General features: G+C 43.7%; 1 protein-coding gene across 6 annotated transcripts in view; it reads left to right on the top strand.

Moving 5' to 3' along the window:
- LOC130199280 (guanine nucleotide-binding protein G(I)/G(S)/G(T) subunit beta-1) overlaps positions 1 to 12,323 on the top strand; it is a 30,279-nt gene extending 17,956 nt beyond the window's left edge. For 2 of the 6 annotated variants that reach the window (XM_056422623.1, XM_056422625.1), the window contains exons 2-11: positions 1,132 to 1,238; positions 2,038 to 2,076; positions 2,313 to 2,419; positions 5,212 to 5,275; positions 5,597 to 5,759; positions 6,688 to 6,754; positions 7,503 to 7,704; positions 8,057 to 8,273; positions 9,520 to 9,635; positions 10,055 to 12,323. In XM_056422623.1, coding sequence (XP_056278598.1) covers positions 1,182 to 1,238; positions 2,038 to 2,076; positions 2,313 to 2,419; positions 5,212 to 5,275; positions 5,597 to 5,759; positions 6,688 to 6,754; positions 7,503 to 7,704; positions 8,057 to 8,273; positions 9,520 to 9,626 — 1,023 coding nt within the window. In that variant the 5' untranslated portion in view covers positions 1,132 to 1,181 and the 3' untranslated portion in view covers positions 9,627 to 9,635; positions 10,055 to 12,323. Of the gene's footprint in view, positions 1 to 568; positions 1,239 to 2,037; positions 2,077 to 2,312; positions 2,420 to 5,211; positions 5,276 to 5,596; positions 5,760 to 6,687; positions 6,755 to 7,502; positions 7,705 to 8,056; positions 8,274 to 9,519; positions 9,636 to 10,054 lie in introns of those variants that run through there. The other 4 variants (XM_056422622.1, XM_056422624.1, XM_056422626.1 and 1 more) reach the window with 4 other exon arrangements.
- The last annotated feature ends 512 nt before the right edge of the window (positions 12,324 to 12,835 follow it).

The raw sequence follows: 12,835 nt of genomic DNA on the forward strand, positions 1-12,835 counted from the left end.
TTCAACAGGTGCTTTAGTTGGCTTGTATTTGACAGAAGGGCAGTGACGTTACTTACAGTTTGCTATATGTAAATTTAGTTTACAAAAAACAATTGTGAGCGTAATTGATCCTTGAAATGAGTAAGAAGAGAGTTTTAAAGGAAGATGGTTCTTGAACGTATTTCCACCGGATGGGGAGGTCACTGGAAATATATATCATCCTCGCTAACTGTTTATACGAACATCTGATTTTGAAAGTTTTCTGACTTACTTTGACTTCTACGAGCATTTCAATGAGTAATGATTGCACTGCTGACACCGTGTATTCCATCAGTGTCCAACACGCCTGTCGGCCACAGTTCATGACACTCCCAGCAGTATTTTTATTCTCTATTAGAATACGTCTTTTGTTTTATGAGTGAAAGTGTCCGTGCTTGAGTGTCAACCAGAGGATTGAGGTCAGCAGGGATAGCCACTGCTTTTAGGATCATCAGCAGGTTTTGTCTTAACCGGATTTGGCTGGAGGAGCTGAATCAACTGTGTCCCAGGATTACAGGGATGACATTGGAGGAGAGTTTAGAGTTTAGAGCGCTGACGGCTTCGTCACACCTCGCCCATCATCGGAGCGCTTTGGGGCTCCGGGAGTGCACCGAAACCAAAGCTGGTCTCCCGTAGCGCCGCTCTGCTTCCCTCTATATCCGGACTCGTATTACTTGCTTCTTTTTGTCCGTAAAGGGGGTATGGTTTTATTATTTATTTTGTTTGCCCAGGCTGTTGAGTAATGGTTATCAGCTGCTTCGCTATTGTTTGTGAGGGAAGAGGGAGCAAATTCAACATCTTCAAACATTTTCCCTTCGGCCTAAAGTAGCTGCCGAGAGCTTGTTGCTAGGTAACGGTGTGAAGATGGCAAGGACGAGTCTCGTCTTGAAAGTGTGGGGCGGTTGTGATTCGCTGTAACTTTTGTCTGGATTGAATTTGGAACACGCTGTGATACTCGGCCATAATTTCATCACGGAAGACGAGGCTCAAAAGGTCTTTGCACTTTGCCCAAGTCTTCGCGTGTGATTTGCGTTGAGAATAAAAACATAACCGTGTAAATTACCTAATTGTAACTTTGACTACATGTTGAGCCTCGTTTTTTTGTCTCCCCAGATCAGAAAGAGTCTCGGCGGCGGAGCGAAGCACACCATTAGCAGAGGAAAATGAGTGAACTGGATCAGCTACGCCAGGAGGCTGAGCAGCTGAAGAACCAGATCAGAGTAAGTTCTTTTTTTATAATTAAAAAATATAGATTTAGTTCTATTGGTTTGCAAATCCACGTTGATGAAAGCAGATTCTTCACCGAGAAGCTTCCCATTTCGACTCCTCTCCGTGCTGACGTAATAAAAATACAGCAGAAATTCATCCAATGGCATCTTTTAAAATTATTTTTTTAAGCGCAGACCCGTCTTGGTTAAGTGTCCGAAAGATCTGAAGGCGTTTACAGTGTTTACAGCCAACGACGAAATGCTCACAGTGGATCAAATTCACCGAATTCATTGCCGACGACGCTGTCAATCAGCCGAGGTGGGATGGCGATATTCCATCGCGTTCCACCGATGAGTAATGAGGCTTTAAGCCGTAAAGCCCAAACGGGGTTCACATTTGCATCGCGACACGCGGCCTAATGAGATCTCATCTTAATTGTGATCATGCAGATTTTAGTGCTGTCATTCTCTTACTTTTATTGCTCCATAATTACATTTATTTATGCATTTTATATAAGTGGTTGTTATTAGAGATCACACAATTATATATATATATTAAATTTTGACATGAATTAATGAAGGAATCACACTATTATCACTTTGTGACGGACGAGTTCTACACGGGGCGACTTGTATTACCAGGACCGAAACTCCACTTCTTCAGCACACTTTGTGCTATAAACACAATTTGGTGAATCGGGCGGAGCTCGACGCGTCTTCAGTCGTGACCGAACGACGTGATGCACCGACGGTCACGAACTGTGAAGAGTTTGTGGGCTGCAACTGATTTTAATTGGTTGTTGTGTTTCAGGATGCCAGGAAAGCGTGTGCGGATGCTACCCTGTCTCAGGTAAGAGATATATGTATTATTAACACTATTTTTTGTTCCGCTATGATTAAATATATTATACAATGTACTAAAATCTGCTTTGATGTTTGACCGTGGGTGTGTATGTACTGTGGGTGGTGTTTGTACTGAGTTTGTGATTTGAAGACTGCATTCAGTATTAAATAATGCCAATAGTTTATATATATATATATTATAGCCGTCTCAAAGTAACCTTTTCTCTCCTCAATCTCGTTTAGATCACAGCTAACATCGACCCTGTTGGCCGAATTCAGATGCGCACCAGACGGACACTGAGGGGGCATCTGGCTAAAATCTATGCCATGCACTGGGGCACTGACTCGAGGTAACCTCGTTCCCTCACTCCTCTCATTCTGTCCATGCACTAAATAGTTCATGCCGTCAGCCCAGCCCCCCCCCCCCTAAATACAGGAAATTAATATAAAAGTAAGCTTGACCGTCTTTGTGCTCGTCACTTCTCCCGAGGGTCCTCGTCTAACCATGACATTCTACAATAGCTCACTTTTGACATTTGTACAAAGCGATCCATCAGATTAACATATTCTCCGTGTTCTAGCCACTGAAAAGCAGGATATTTGTGCACATCCACAATGGGTAATGCATTTTAGTTTTTAGTTGAATGCACATCGGGCATGCTTCAGTCTATCGGTGAGCATGTCTCCTGTGTTGTGTGTGTGTGCTGTGTTTGTGTGCATTGGGGGCGGGGTATGTGGGTAGGGAAAATACTCAAAATGGAGTCAGCCTTTGTTGGAGCTCTGTTGAGGCCAGATAGACAACGAAGATGAGGCAACGCTCCCGTTCTTCACACCTAACGCCCTTTTCCCTGGAGTTGTGCACGCCTCTCACCTCAGCGAGCAACAAGTTAATCACTGTGGTGCCGCTGTGCGTCAGTCCAGAGGGACCGGTCGCAAACTGCAATGTCACCTCATCCTCCTTTCAGTCCGTACGACTGTCGTTTCATCCGTTAATGTTTCACCTCCTGGAGGAGAAGGGGATGTTTATTAGACCACCTGCTGAGATTCAGCCACCCAGAAAGGTCACATGAAGATGTTTTGACCCGTAGTCCAAGCTAAGGCCGCTATTTTTAGCCCCACAGAGGCGCTAAGCTGTGGTGGGTTTCCAACAGTTTGAGAAACGACCATCGTTGGTTCAACTTCCCCTCGTAAACCGTTAATGTATCTGGAGGTGAATGTCAGGGTGCAAAACCCGTTCCTTTAAATTGTTAAATCTCTGTAAAAGGCGAAACGTTGTATTATAATGAAAAAAGAAAAATCAGTAGCCCAAATATAAACTTCCTTTCTAGTTGTATGGAGAAATATGACATTGCGTTCTTCACAAAATACAAATTATGAAAAAGGGGAGTTATTTAAAAAAAAGGTGGTATAATAGTACTTGGTATGACGTGAGACGGTTTTCATAACCACAGGTATTTTATTTATTTATTTGTCGTCATTTTTATGGCTCTGCTGATGTCTTACTCCACCTTTACTCCGTTACCTCGTGTTTCTAAGATGTAGAATTAAGATGATTTTCAAATCAATGTTGATTTTGTAATGAAGTATTCACTAAGTACGTGAAGTTGTGGCTGCATCTTGTGTTCTAAATTGTTATTTTGCTGCTTCAGCAAAGGCTGGACGACAATTCAATAGTCATGTTGAGACGAACAGTTTAATCAAAATACACAATTCCGTTGTCTAAATGGAGAATGACGAGCACATATCTCCCAACCCTAAGTCGAGCTGAACGCGGCTCCAGTCGGGACTCGCTCGTCTCCTCGTGTTTGAGTAACTGTGATGGATGCTGTCAGGTAGTCAAACACACCTGATGAGTAACGAGCAACACAAACTGATTGGGAATTCAAAATTACGGCTATCCAAACACAGAGTGTCTGTTCTGACGAGGAAGGGAGTGTCTCATTGCGTCTGTGTGTCTTACGCACACATACACACACACACACGCACGCAGACACACACACACACGCAGACACACTGAGGCCGTGTCCAAACCACTAAGTTTCCATTTTAAATGCATATCTCTTAAGTTTGAAAACTCCAGGGTTACAGTCCTATTGTGGCCCCCCCCGTTAGCTTCTCGATTGGGTCTTAGCGGTCACATGTCCAACTCTGATTCGCCACACCCCGATCACATGACAGAGCGACAGTTGGACCTCGTCGTCGTCCGTCCAAGCAAAGACGTCTCCGGTCCCTCTTGTCGTCCATCCCTCCGCAGCTTCCCGTCTCCACCGTGAAGCCTATTTTAAAGTTAATAATTGTTCCTGCTTTTGACATAATCTTCTTTTGCCTAAAATTCCCAACACGGACCGTTCTGTCCCCGGCTCATTACCAGCCGGAGCGTGCACGTTACTCGAGCGCGTTCCCGCCAGCCCGGTAGTTAAGATCTGCAGAGTCCCACCGGGCCTCGGCGTGCTCAGGCCTCCGGCGTGCGTTGGGACAGTCGCTGTGGTTACTCTTGTCGGCTTCACCCAGATAGCAGAGCAGACGCCCGAGAGCCGCCTCTGACGCAAAGCAGCGCTGGCAACAGTTCCTATTAGAATGACTTTTACCACTCAGGCGTTGCCGTTTGGGTTTTGCCAGGCCCATAAAACATTGAAAGTACTCAATCGTGTTCACAGAACTAAGCCAGTATGCTGTAGTTCTCTCTCTCTCTCTCTTTTAGGATTAGCATGGTGCGTTCTGTGGAATACTGTGTTGTTGTTGATGATGCCGCAGCAGCTTTAAAAATAATGCCGTGACATATTTATCTGGTGTCCAGGTGCTGGATTAAAAGCTTTTATATTCATTACCTGCTTAAACTCCATGCAGCGTGTCCGTTAGTTAGTCCACGTTTCTTTTTCTCCTTCACTGTTGTCGCAGTTTTCTTTATGGTTTTTTGTACTATTCAAAATGCAATACCCTCATTTTGTGTGCGTCAATCACTGTTATTTGTATTGCTGAAGGACAGATGACAGGAAGTGAGTGCCCATATATCACGAATATGTACATGAGGATATCCATCACTGACGCAAGATGCTATTTTTGTGCCTATTCAACAACAAAAACTGGTCCTTTTTTTAAAAAAAATTCTCGAGTTTAAATTATCTTCTCCATGTTTTTCCAGGCTTTTGGTCAGCGCCTCCCAGGATGGCAAACTCATTATTTGGGACAGCTACACCACGAACAAGGTAAGAAGCCACACACATTTCCAAAGAACTAAACCGATCTCAATGCGGTGATTCATCACCTGCATCTGGTAATCAAAGCTCAAATCAGCAATACCCAATTCTCCCCCTTCGCCCGCAGTTAGTTTAATTTAGGTTGACAAAGAGTGCCGAGTTCATTATAAAAGCCAAGTAATGCTATTTATAGTGGGCATTGTGCCCTTGAAAGGTTAAGTTAATATTGCGGACCGACTCTCTCTCTCTCTCTCTCTCTCTCTCTCTCTCTCTCTCCCCCCTCCCATCTGTCACTGCATGCAATCTAATATTAAATCTCCCGTCTTCCAGGTCCACGCCATCCCGTTGCGCTCCTCCTGGGTGATGACGTGCGCCTACGCCCCCTCTGGGAACTATGTCGCCTGTGGAGGCTTGGACAACATCTGCTCCATCTACAACCTGAAGACCCGCGAGGGAAATGTGCGCGTCAGCCGCGAGCTGGCCGGACACACGGGTAGGCCGGACACGTCCACCATCAATCCCAGGGTTGCATCCATACAGTAATGTCTGGCACCTTCAGGAAGACTGACTTCCCATAAGCACCCCGGAGTCTCTGTGCTAGACTTAGCAGTACAACTACAAACAATACATGGTTAGATCTACTCTTAAGAGTCAAGAGCTCGCCCAAATGTCACTGAGAAGTAACTAGACAGTGGAAAAACATTTACTCAGCAGGATCATATTCACCCATATATTTTACAAAATATCTTGTTGTCGCCATTGTCATCATGACGGAGCACTTTACCCGCTGCATTTCGGGAGAAATTTTGCTTTCCACATGTTAAAAAATAAATAAAATAGTCGCTTCATTTATGTGACGAGGAGATAAAAACCCATAAACCAAAAGCCATTCAGTTATTGTCTCATTGACATTGTTCTAACTCAATGCGCTGGGCGAACTCCCACATATTTCCATCTCCGAGAGATGCCCGTCACATGTTGCGTCTTTCTCCGTAAACACAGGAGTCGTTCGAGCCCGACCCCGCCGCCAAACTAGTGAAAGTGTTGAGCTCTTGTTCGAGGAGCATTCATCTGATCAGCGTCACATGATGCAGGAAGTGTGTCAGCATTTTCGTGATAGTTGTTGCTCTGGGGAGGGGTATTCCCCCTCCGCCAGCGAGGAGAGGACGAATTATGAAAGTCATGAACCGGGAGATGCCCTGCAGCTCCTTTTTCTTTTCTTTTCCCGTTTCTGCGAGTGAATTAGTCGATTCATCTCCTCCGCATCACACATTGAATTATCTACGGGTGCGATGGTAATTTTGGAATATAACTTCTCCCTCTGTGCAGACGGTAAAGAAATGAAGCCTCTACGTGTTAATGCTTTGAAAGGCCGTCTGTCACGAATGAGTTCTTCAAGCCGTGTGTTTGATTCCCGTCAGGTTACCTGTCCTGCTGTCGCTTCCTGGATGACAACCAGATTATCACCAGCTCTGGAGACACCACCTGGTGAGTTGTGGTACTGCACCCATTGCACCCCAATACTACATCACAATCTGGAACCCGGTTATAAATCGTCACTGAGTTAGCACGACATATATAATAAGATACGGGGCAGTTGTATTTATTTGTGTTGTATTTTGAGATGTTCCTTACACTCCAGCCTTGGCAACGCTATATACGGAAACATTACAGCTATCATGTGTCCCAGATTGATATTGAGATTCCCCGTCAGTGCAATCTATATACTGGTGAGCTCAAAGCCAAGCCAACCGTACGCCTCTAGTGCTGCACGCGTCACACGGCTACCAGCATCGCTTCGTGGGTCAATCAGTTACCTTCTAGAACATTGAACAGTGTGAAAGCCCTCCAGATTCTTTTTATATTGCAGCTGTAATTTCCCTTAAACAGGCATCGGTCAACCCTAAGCCTGCTAAATTATTATAGACTGGTATTGATAAACTCTGATGTTCTTTTATCTATACTTTGTAACCTCTGTGTAATGTATGATCACGCTGCATCTCGGCGAATAGCGAATTGCTACAAACGAGCTGAAACAAAAATCTGCTTTGTTGCCATTTTAGATAGATTTCCATTGAGGTATTGATTTTATATCTGGAATTTGCTGTTGTAAGCTGCTCTCAAAACAAACAAATAAACTTACACGTAATTTTCTTTTCTTGTGTAATGACAATGAACCAATAAGAGTCGTCCTGGCAATCCCACCCCCCTTCATTTGCTTTCTGCTCTCTCGCAGCGCTCTGTGGGACATCGAGACTGGTCAGCAGACGACTACGTTCGCCGGTCACACCGGTGATGTAATGAGCCTCTCTCTGGCGCCCGACACCAGGCTGTTTGTGTCTGGAGCCTGCGATGCCTCCGCCAAGCTCTGGGACATCAGAGAAGGAATGTGCCGACAGACCTTCACTGGCCACGAGTCGGACATCAACGCTATCTGCGTAAGGCTGCTCACGCAAGAGCTCTCTGACACGTTGAATACGAATCATACGATGGTGTCGAGTCTCCCATGTTTTATATTGCTCGTCCGAGTCGGGGTCTATCGGAGAATGTCTCCGGCTCATGTAGAGTCTCACGATTTATACGTGAACTGCAAGTCGAACTGACCGCTCCGACGCCAGAGCAGTGGTAACGGTGTTATCTACGAGGCTGAGAACAAGTCCTAAGTTAAACATTGTTAATCACAATACACAACAACTAAATATAGTCATTTTTAATCATTTGTATCCATCACCGTTTGCACTAAAGTACCAACACTGAGCCGTCTCTCTTGACCTTTTCCCCCCCACGCAGTTCTTCCCCAACGGCAACGCGTTTGCCACGGGCTCGGACGACGCCACCTGCCGGCTGTTTGACCTGCGCGCCGACCAGGAGCTGATGGTCTACTCGCACGACAACATCATCTGCGGCATCACCTCCGTGGCGTTCTCCAAGAGCGGCCGCCTACTGCTGGCCGGCTACGATGATTTCAACTGCAACGTGTGGGACACTTTGAAGGCCGACCGCGCAGGTAAGCAGCCGCCGCCGCGCCGCACACGACCAAAATACGAGTCGCGATAACCAGGTCGGCTCCGTGGGTCGTCTGAATAACCAGCGGTGGACCCAGTCAGAAATATGAAGAAGAAGAAGAAGAAGAAATATACCATAAACGTCCCAGCAGTTGTTCAGAACCACCACGGTTTCTTTCTTTAGCGGTTTCTCGGTTTTAGCTCTCTTGTATTCATCTGGTCAGAGTGGGCGGGGCTGTCAATTTGTGTGTTTTTTTTTTTTGTTGGCACTAAAGTACACAACCAACCTCCCAGCTGGCCAAACAGTAGGTCCTGTATATACATGTTTACCTGATGCATGTTGAGGGAAAGTGTCGACTAAACCAGTAACATACATTTCAGAGGAGCCAGCAGACGTATAACAGGCAAGAAAAGATGTTTTTAGAAAGTGAGAGGCACTGCAGCCGTGACATGCGACCCTCCTGGCATACATTATACTAATAACAATATTAATAATGTATACATTGCATTTTGGGCCCGTCGGGGAAGACTAAAGACGTGTTATTTACTCCGCTGTGATTGAAGGAACGCGGCGTGTCCTCGGTGGAGTCCGTTTATTGCACATGGCGTGTTGAGCCTCGTCCCAGACTCAGAATGTAACCGTGGGTTGTTTGACTTTGTACATCTTTATCTGGAATGTTGAACAGCTGAACAATGTCCCGTTAGAAACCACAAAGGCAACGTTTCCAAACCGAGTTATGAGGTTTACTGACTTACACATTCATACAGATGATTTCTTGAAACGGCTTTGAAAGTATGAACTCCTGCAGCCACCAGCATGTCACTGGCACTACTCGACATAAATATTCTCGTGGCATCATTATATATATATACACACATACACACACACACACACACACACATGTATATATATATGGGAGAGCAGCGAGTGCCCTCTGCTCCCTGTGGAGGCATGAATACTTTACAGTTATTGATTGTAAAGTGGGTCAGGGATCAGACGCGGCCCCCTTCTGAGCAGGCTATTTCAAACACACACACACACTTATTTGATCCTTTTGATGGGTGGAATGTTGATTACCACCATATTGGGTCAATATTCACCTTCAATAAGTAATCGGGCGTATTGGCTTCTCTTCATCGGTTGTCACGACAAAGCGTTACCGCGTCGTCACTCGCCGACGTCCAATCGGGTTGTTTATCCGCGTCCGTCCCGGCGAGTGGTATTCATCGTGTCCGGTGTCTCCGCAGGTGTCCTGGCCGGTCATGATAACCGGGTGAGCTGCTTGGGCGTGACCGACGACGGCATGGCCGTGGCAACGGGGTCCTGGGACAGCTTCCTGAAGATCTGGAACTAGAGTCTGAAGGTAAACGCACAACCGAGTGATGGGGAGCTAATGGCTTATAACGTCGGCTACACGCCGCAACCTCAGCCAGAGTTTGTATTGACTGCCACCTGGTGGTCGGGAATGAAGGTGCATCTTATAAAACTAGTAGAGAAACCAAACATCAGCCCTTTTTTCATCCTGCTAGATGTGTTTTTTGCAGTGCCACTTTCTTTCTTTCCGCCTCTTCTTGCTCGCAGAGCTTCAGAGATAATCTCGTCATGTTGTTCCTGGCATTGAATTTGAGTTTAAAGCGTGGTAAAGTTAGCCATTTCCATCTGCAGTTAATGCATATGTGTAATCAAACAATGGGATATGCTCAGATGAACCATTTAATGGTTTTACTGTATTTCGTGACTTAATTATGAATAATGATGATCACATGTTTTCTTTGTTTCCAGATGGCATCTGGACTCCAAAGTTGAGTGGAAAACCATTCCAACATCACAATGTTCAATTTTATTGCATATCCAATCTTTTCAAAAACACCATGATACTGACTCCAAACACCCCAAAAATCTATCAAGGGCAAAAATTCTCTCCATCTATCTCTCTCTCTCTCTCACTCTCTCACTCACCCCTTCCCTCCCTTCCGCCTCCCCTTCTCATTTGAAAGAGCACAATTGTCTGTCACTCATTCAGCTACACAAATATAAAAGAAAATGCTTGAGGAATTTAGTGGAGGGGGAAATTGTGCATTCCTCCCATGACCATGGTCTGGTATTGTAGTACGCCACCTCCAAGCAAACATGTCCTGCGTCCTCACTATACACACAGGTCTGAGTGAAGGTCATCACATGACGGTGATCACACTCTGACTAGCTTTTTGGCAATTTCTTTTTTTGTTGATGTTCAAGAGAGATAGAGCAGTGAACTGTCGGTTCATGTTTAAAATGAGGATCAAAGCTTTTGTTTTCTTTCCTTGCCTCACCTTTTAGAGATAGTTTTTAAGTTGAGAACTAGAAGAACCTCCAGATCACGTCATTTTAAAATCCAGCTTTATCCCACTGGAGAACAAAGTGAGAGAATTGAGCTTCAACAGGGAGTCCTCAAGCCACTTCTGGCCCTTCTGTACATTTAGTCCCATTATACTTTGACTGTTTCGTTTTTTTTCTTCGTTTTTTTTCCAGTGTAGTCCACAAATCTTTTTTTGCACAAAAATTAAACTTTGCGTATATAGAATAATGTCGAAAGGAAAAAAAAGTTAACTAACCAAGCTCATGCTGTTTATGATGATGAATGCTCGTTTTTAAAAACGGGGGGGAAAACCAACACACACAAAAACACAACAAACCATTTTAACCCTTCTTACACCTTTTTGTTTTTGTTTTGTGTGTCTGGCAACAGTATAGAATAATTACATGAAGATTAACCCATCAGATCATAATCCACCCCGCCCCTCTTTTTTTATTCATTTCCCCCACACACACACACCCTCCTTTAATTTAGTTTCCCCTGGTTTCTGTTGCCCGTGGTTGGGACCGGTGATGTGATTTGGTCGGGTAGGGAGTACCTCCACTTTAGCCCGGTTGCAATCCGGACGTTTCTTTTAACAGAGGTGCCCATTCCGTGCTTGGAAATGCAGTGACTACTCTGTGAATGACATGTTGTATAAATCAATGTTTGAAAATAATGATATTGAAACTTTTTAAGTTAAAAATGAAAAAAAAAGATTTTCGGTTGTCTGCCATGGGTGGGTTATCTCTTAGAATCGCATGCTGTAGAATTGCTTAAAAAGGTGCATATGGAATTAAGTCCTTTGATGTTTTTCTTTAAGAAAATAACCTGTTGAATATATCAATACAATGGTATTTATATTTTTCTTTTTCTTTTCCTTTTTCTTCCTTTTTGTTTTTTGGCTACTCCGTGCATACATGATTCAACTAAAATGTCAAAGCTATGCACTTGAGGAGCGAACCCTGCGACATAAAAAGGTTACTTGGTCCATACTTGGGAGGGATTCCACAAATTTAAGAAGTAACGTAAATATTAAAATTGTACACATGCATACGTACATCCATTCACCTAAACATACACAATCTCAAAATGGAACAAATGAATTTTCATTCCTTCTGTAGCAAACAAAATTCCACAAAGAAAAACATTTTATAACAGGTTTTTTTCTGTCCTTTAATAAAAAATGAGGGGGGGGAATCTTGCAGCATCTGAATGGCAGAATGTTCTGTTGTTCCCTTCTTGTAAACAGAGACGCTCTTTCTTTAGCAGTAGTGACATTTTTTTTCCTCCATTCTGTTTATTTTTCTCTCTGCGACATTCTGTACAAAAAAAAAGTGCTGTAATTGTGCGTTAGGCCTGGAGTTGGCAAAAGATAAAATGAAATAAAAAATATTAAAAATTACTTAAATTCCCTTTCCTTTTCTCTTTCTCCATCAAATAACTGTAGAGCTCTGCACCCCCACTCTTCCCTTTTCACCTTTTGTATTTAATTTTAAAGTCAGTCAGTGTACAACCGAAAGCTGGATGCAAGATAGAAACTATATTAAAATGTACTGTTATTTAAGATGTAATAAAAAGCAGTTTGAGATGACCTCCTGTGTTGAGTGTGATTCACTTAGAGCGGTTACCACTGAAGCTAGAATGTTGCAGACTGTTTGGTTTCCCCTGTAATTATGTTCAAGTCAAATAAACAATTTCTTATCCACTGTTGAATCCGCCTGGCTCCTCTGTCCAGTCGCTAGCTCAACGTCGCCATGTTTGTTCATCAGCATTTTACACGAGTATAAAGAGACACCTTTTATATTCCTCTTTTATACGTGTAGATATTGTGAGGCTGGAAAAATGACCCGCAACCACCAACTTGTGGTGCATGAAGAGAGAAGCTACACCCCGTGTGCTGCAGCACTGAGATGTCTTGGAAACACTCCCTGATCGTTCCCCTATTGGACATAAGTACAAAATACATTATTAAATGTCTTTTTAATGTGTTTATTTATTTTTAACCATCATTTGGTTCTCGCTAATAAAAAAATCCTGATTTAAAGTGACTCGGGGTTCGTACTGTCATGGAAAACCTGGAAAAGTCATGCAAGTCCTTGAACAAGTTAAATCCCAAAAGTTTTGGAAAAGTCATGGAAATTTGTTATATTCATGTTTATTTACGCAGTTTAATTGAAATAATAAACGTGTATATAAATCATGTTTATTCATTTGTCATTTGAGGT

This window comes from Pseudoliparis swirei, chromosome 9, assembly GCF_029220125.1.
Source record: "Pseudoliparis swirei isolate HS2019 ecotype Mariana Trench chromosome 9, NWPU_hadal_v1, whole genome shotgun sequence".
Taxonomy (NCBI): domain Eukaryota; kingdom Metazoa; phylum Chordata; class Actinopteri; order Perciformes; family Liparidae; genus Pseudoliparis; species Pseudoliparis swirei.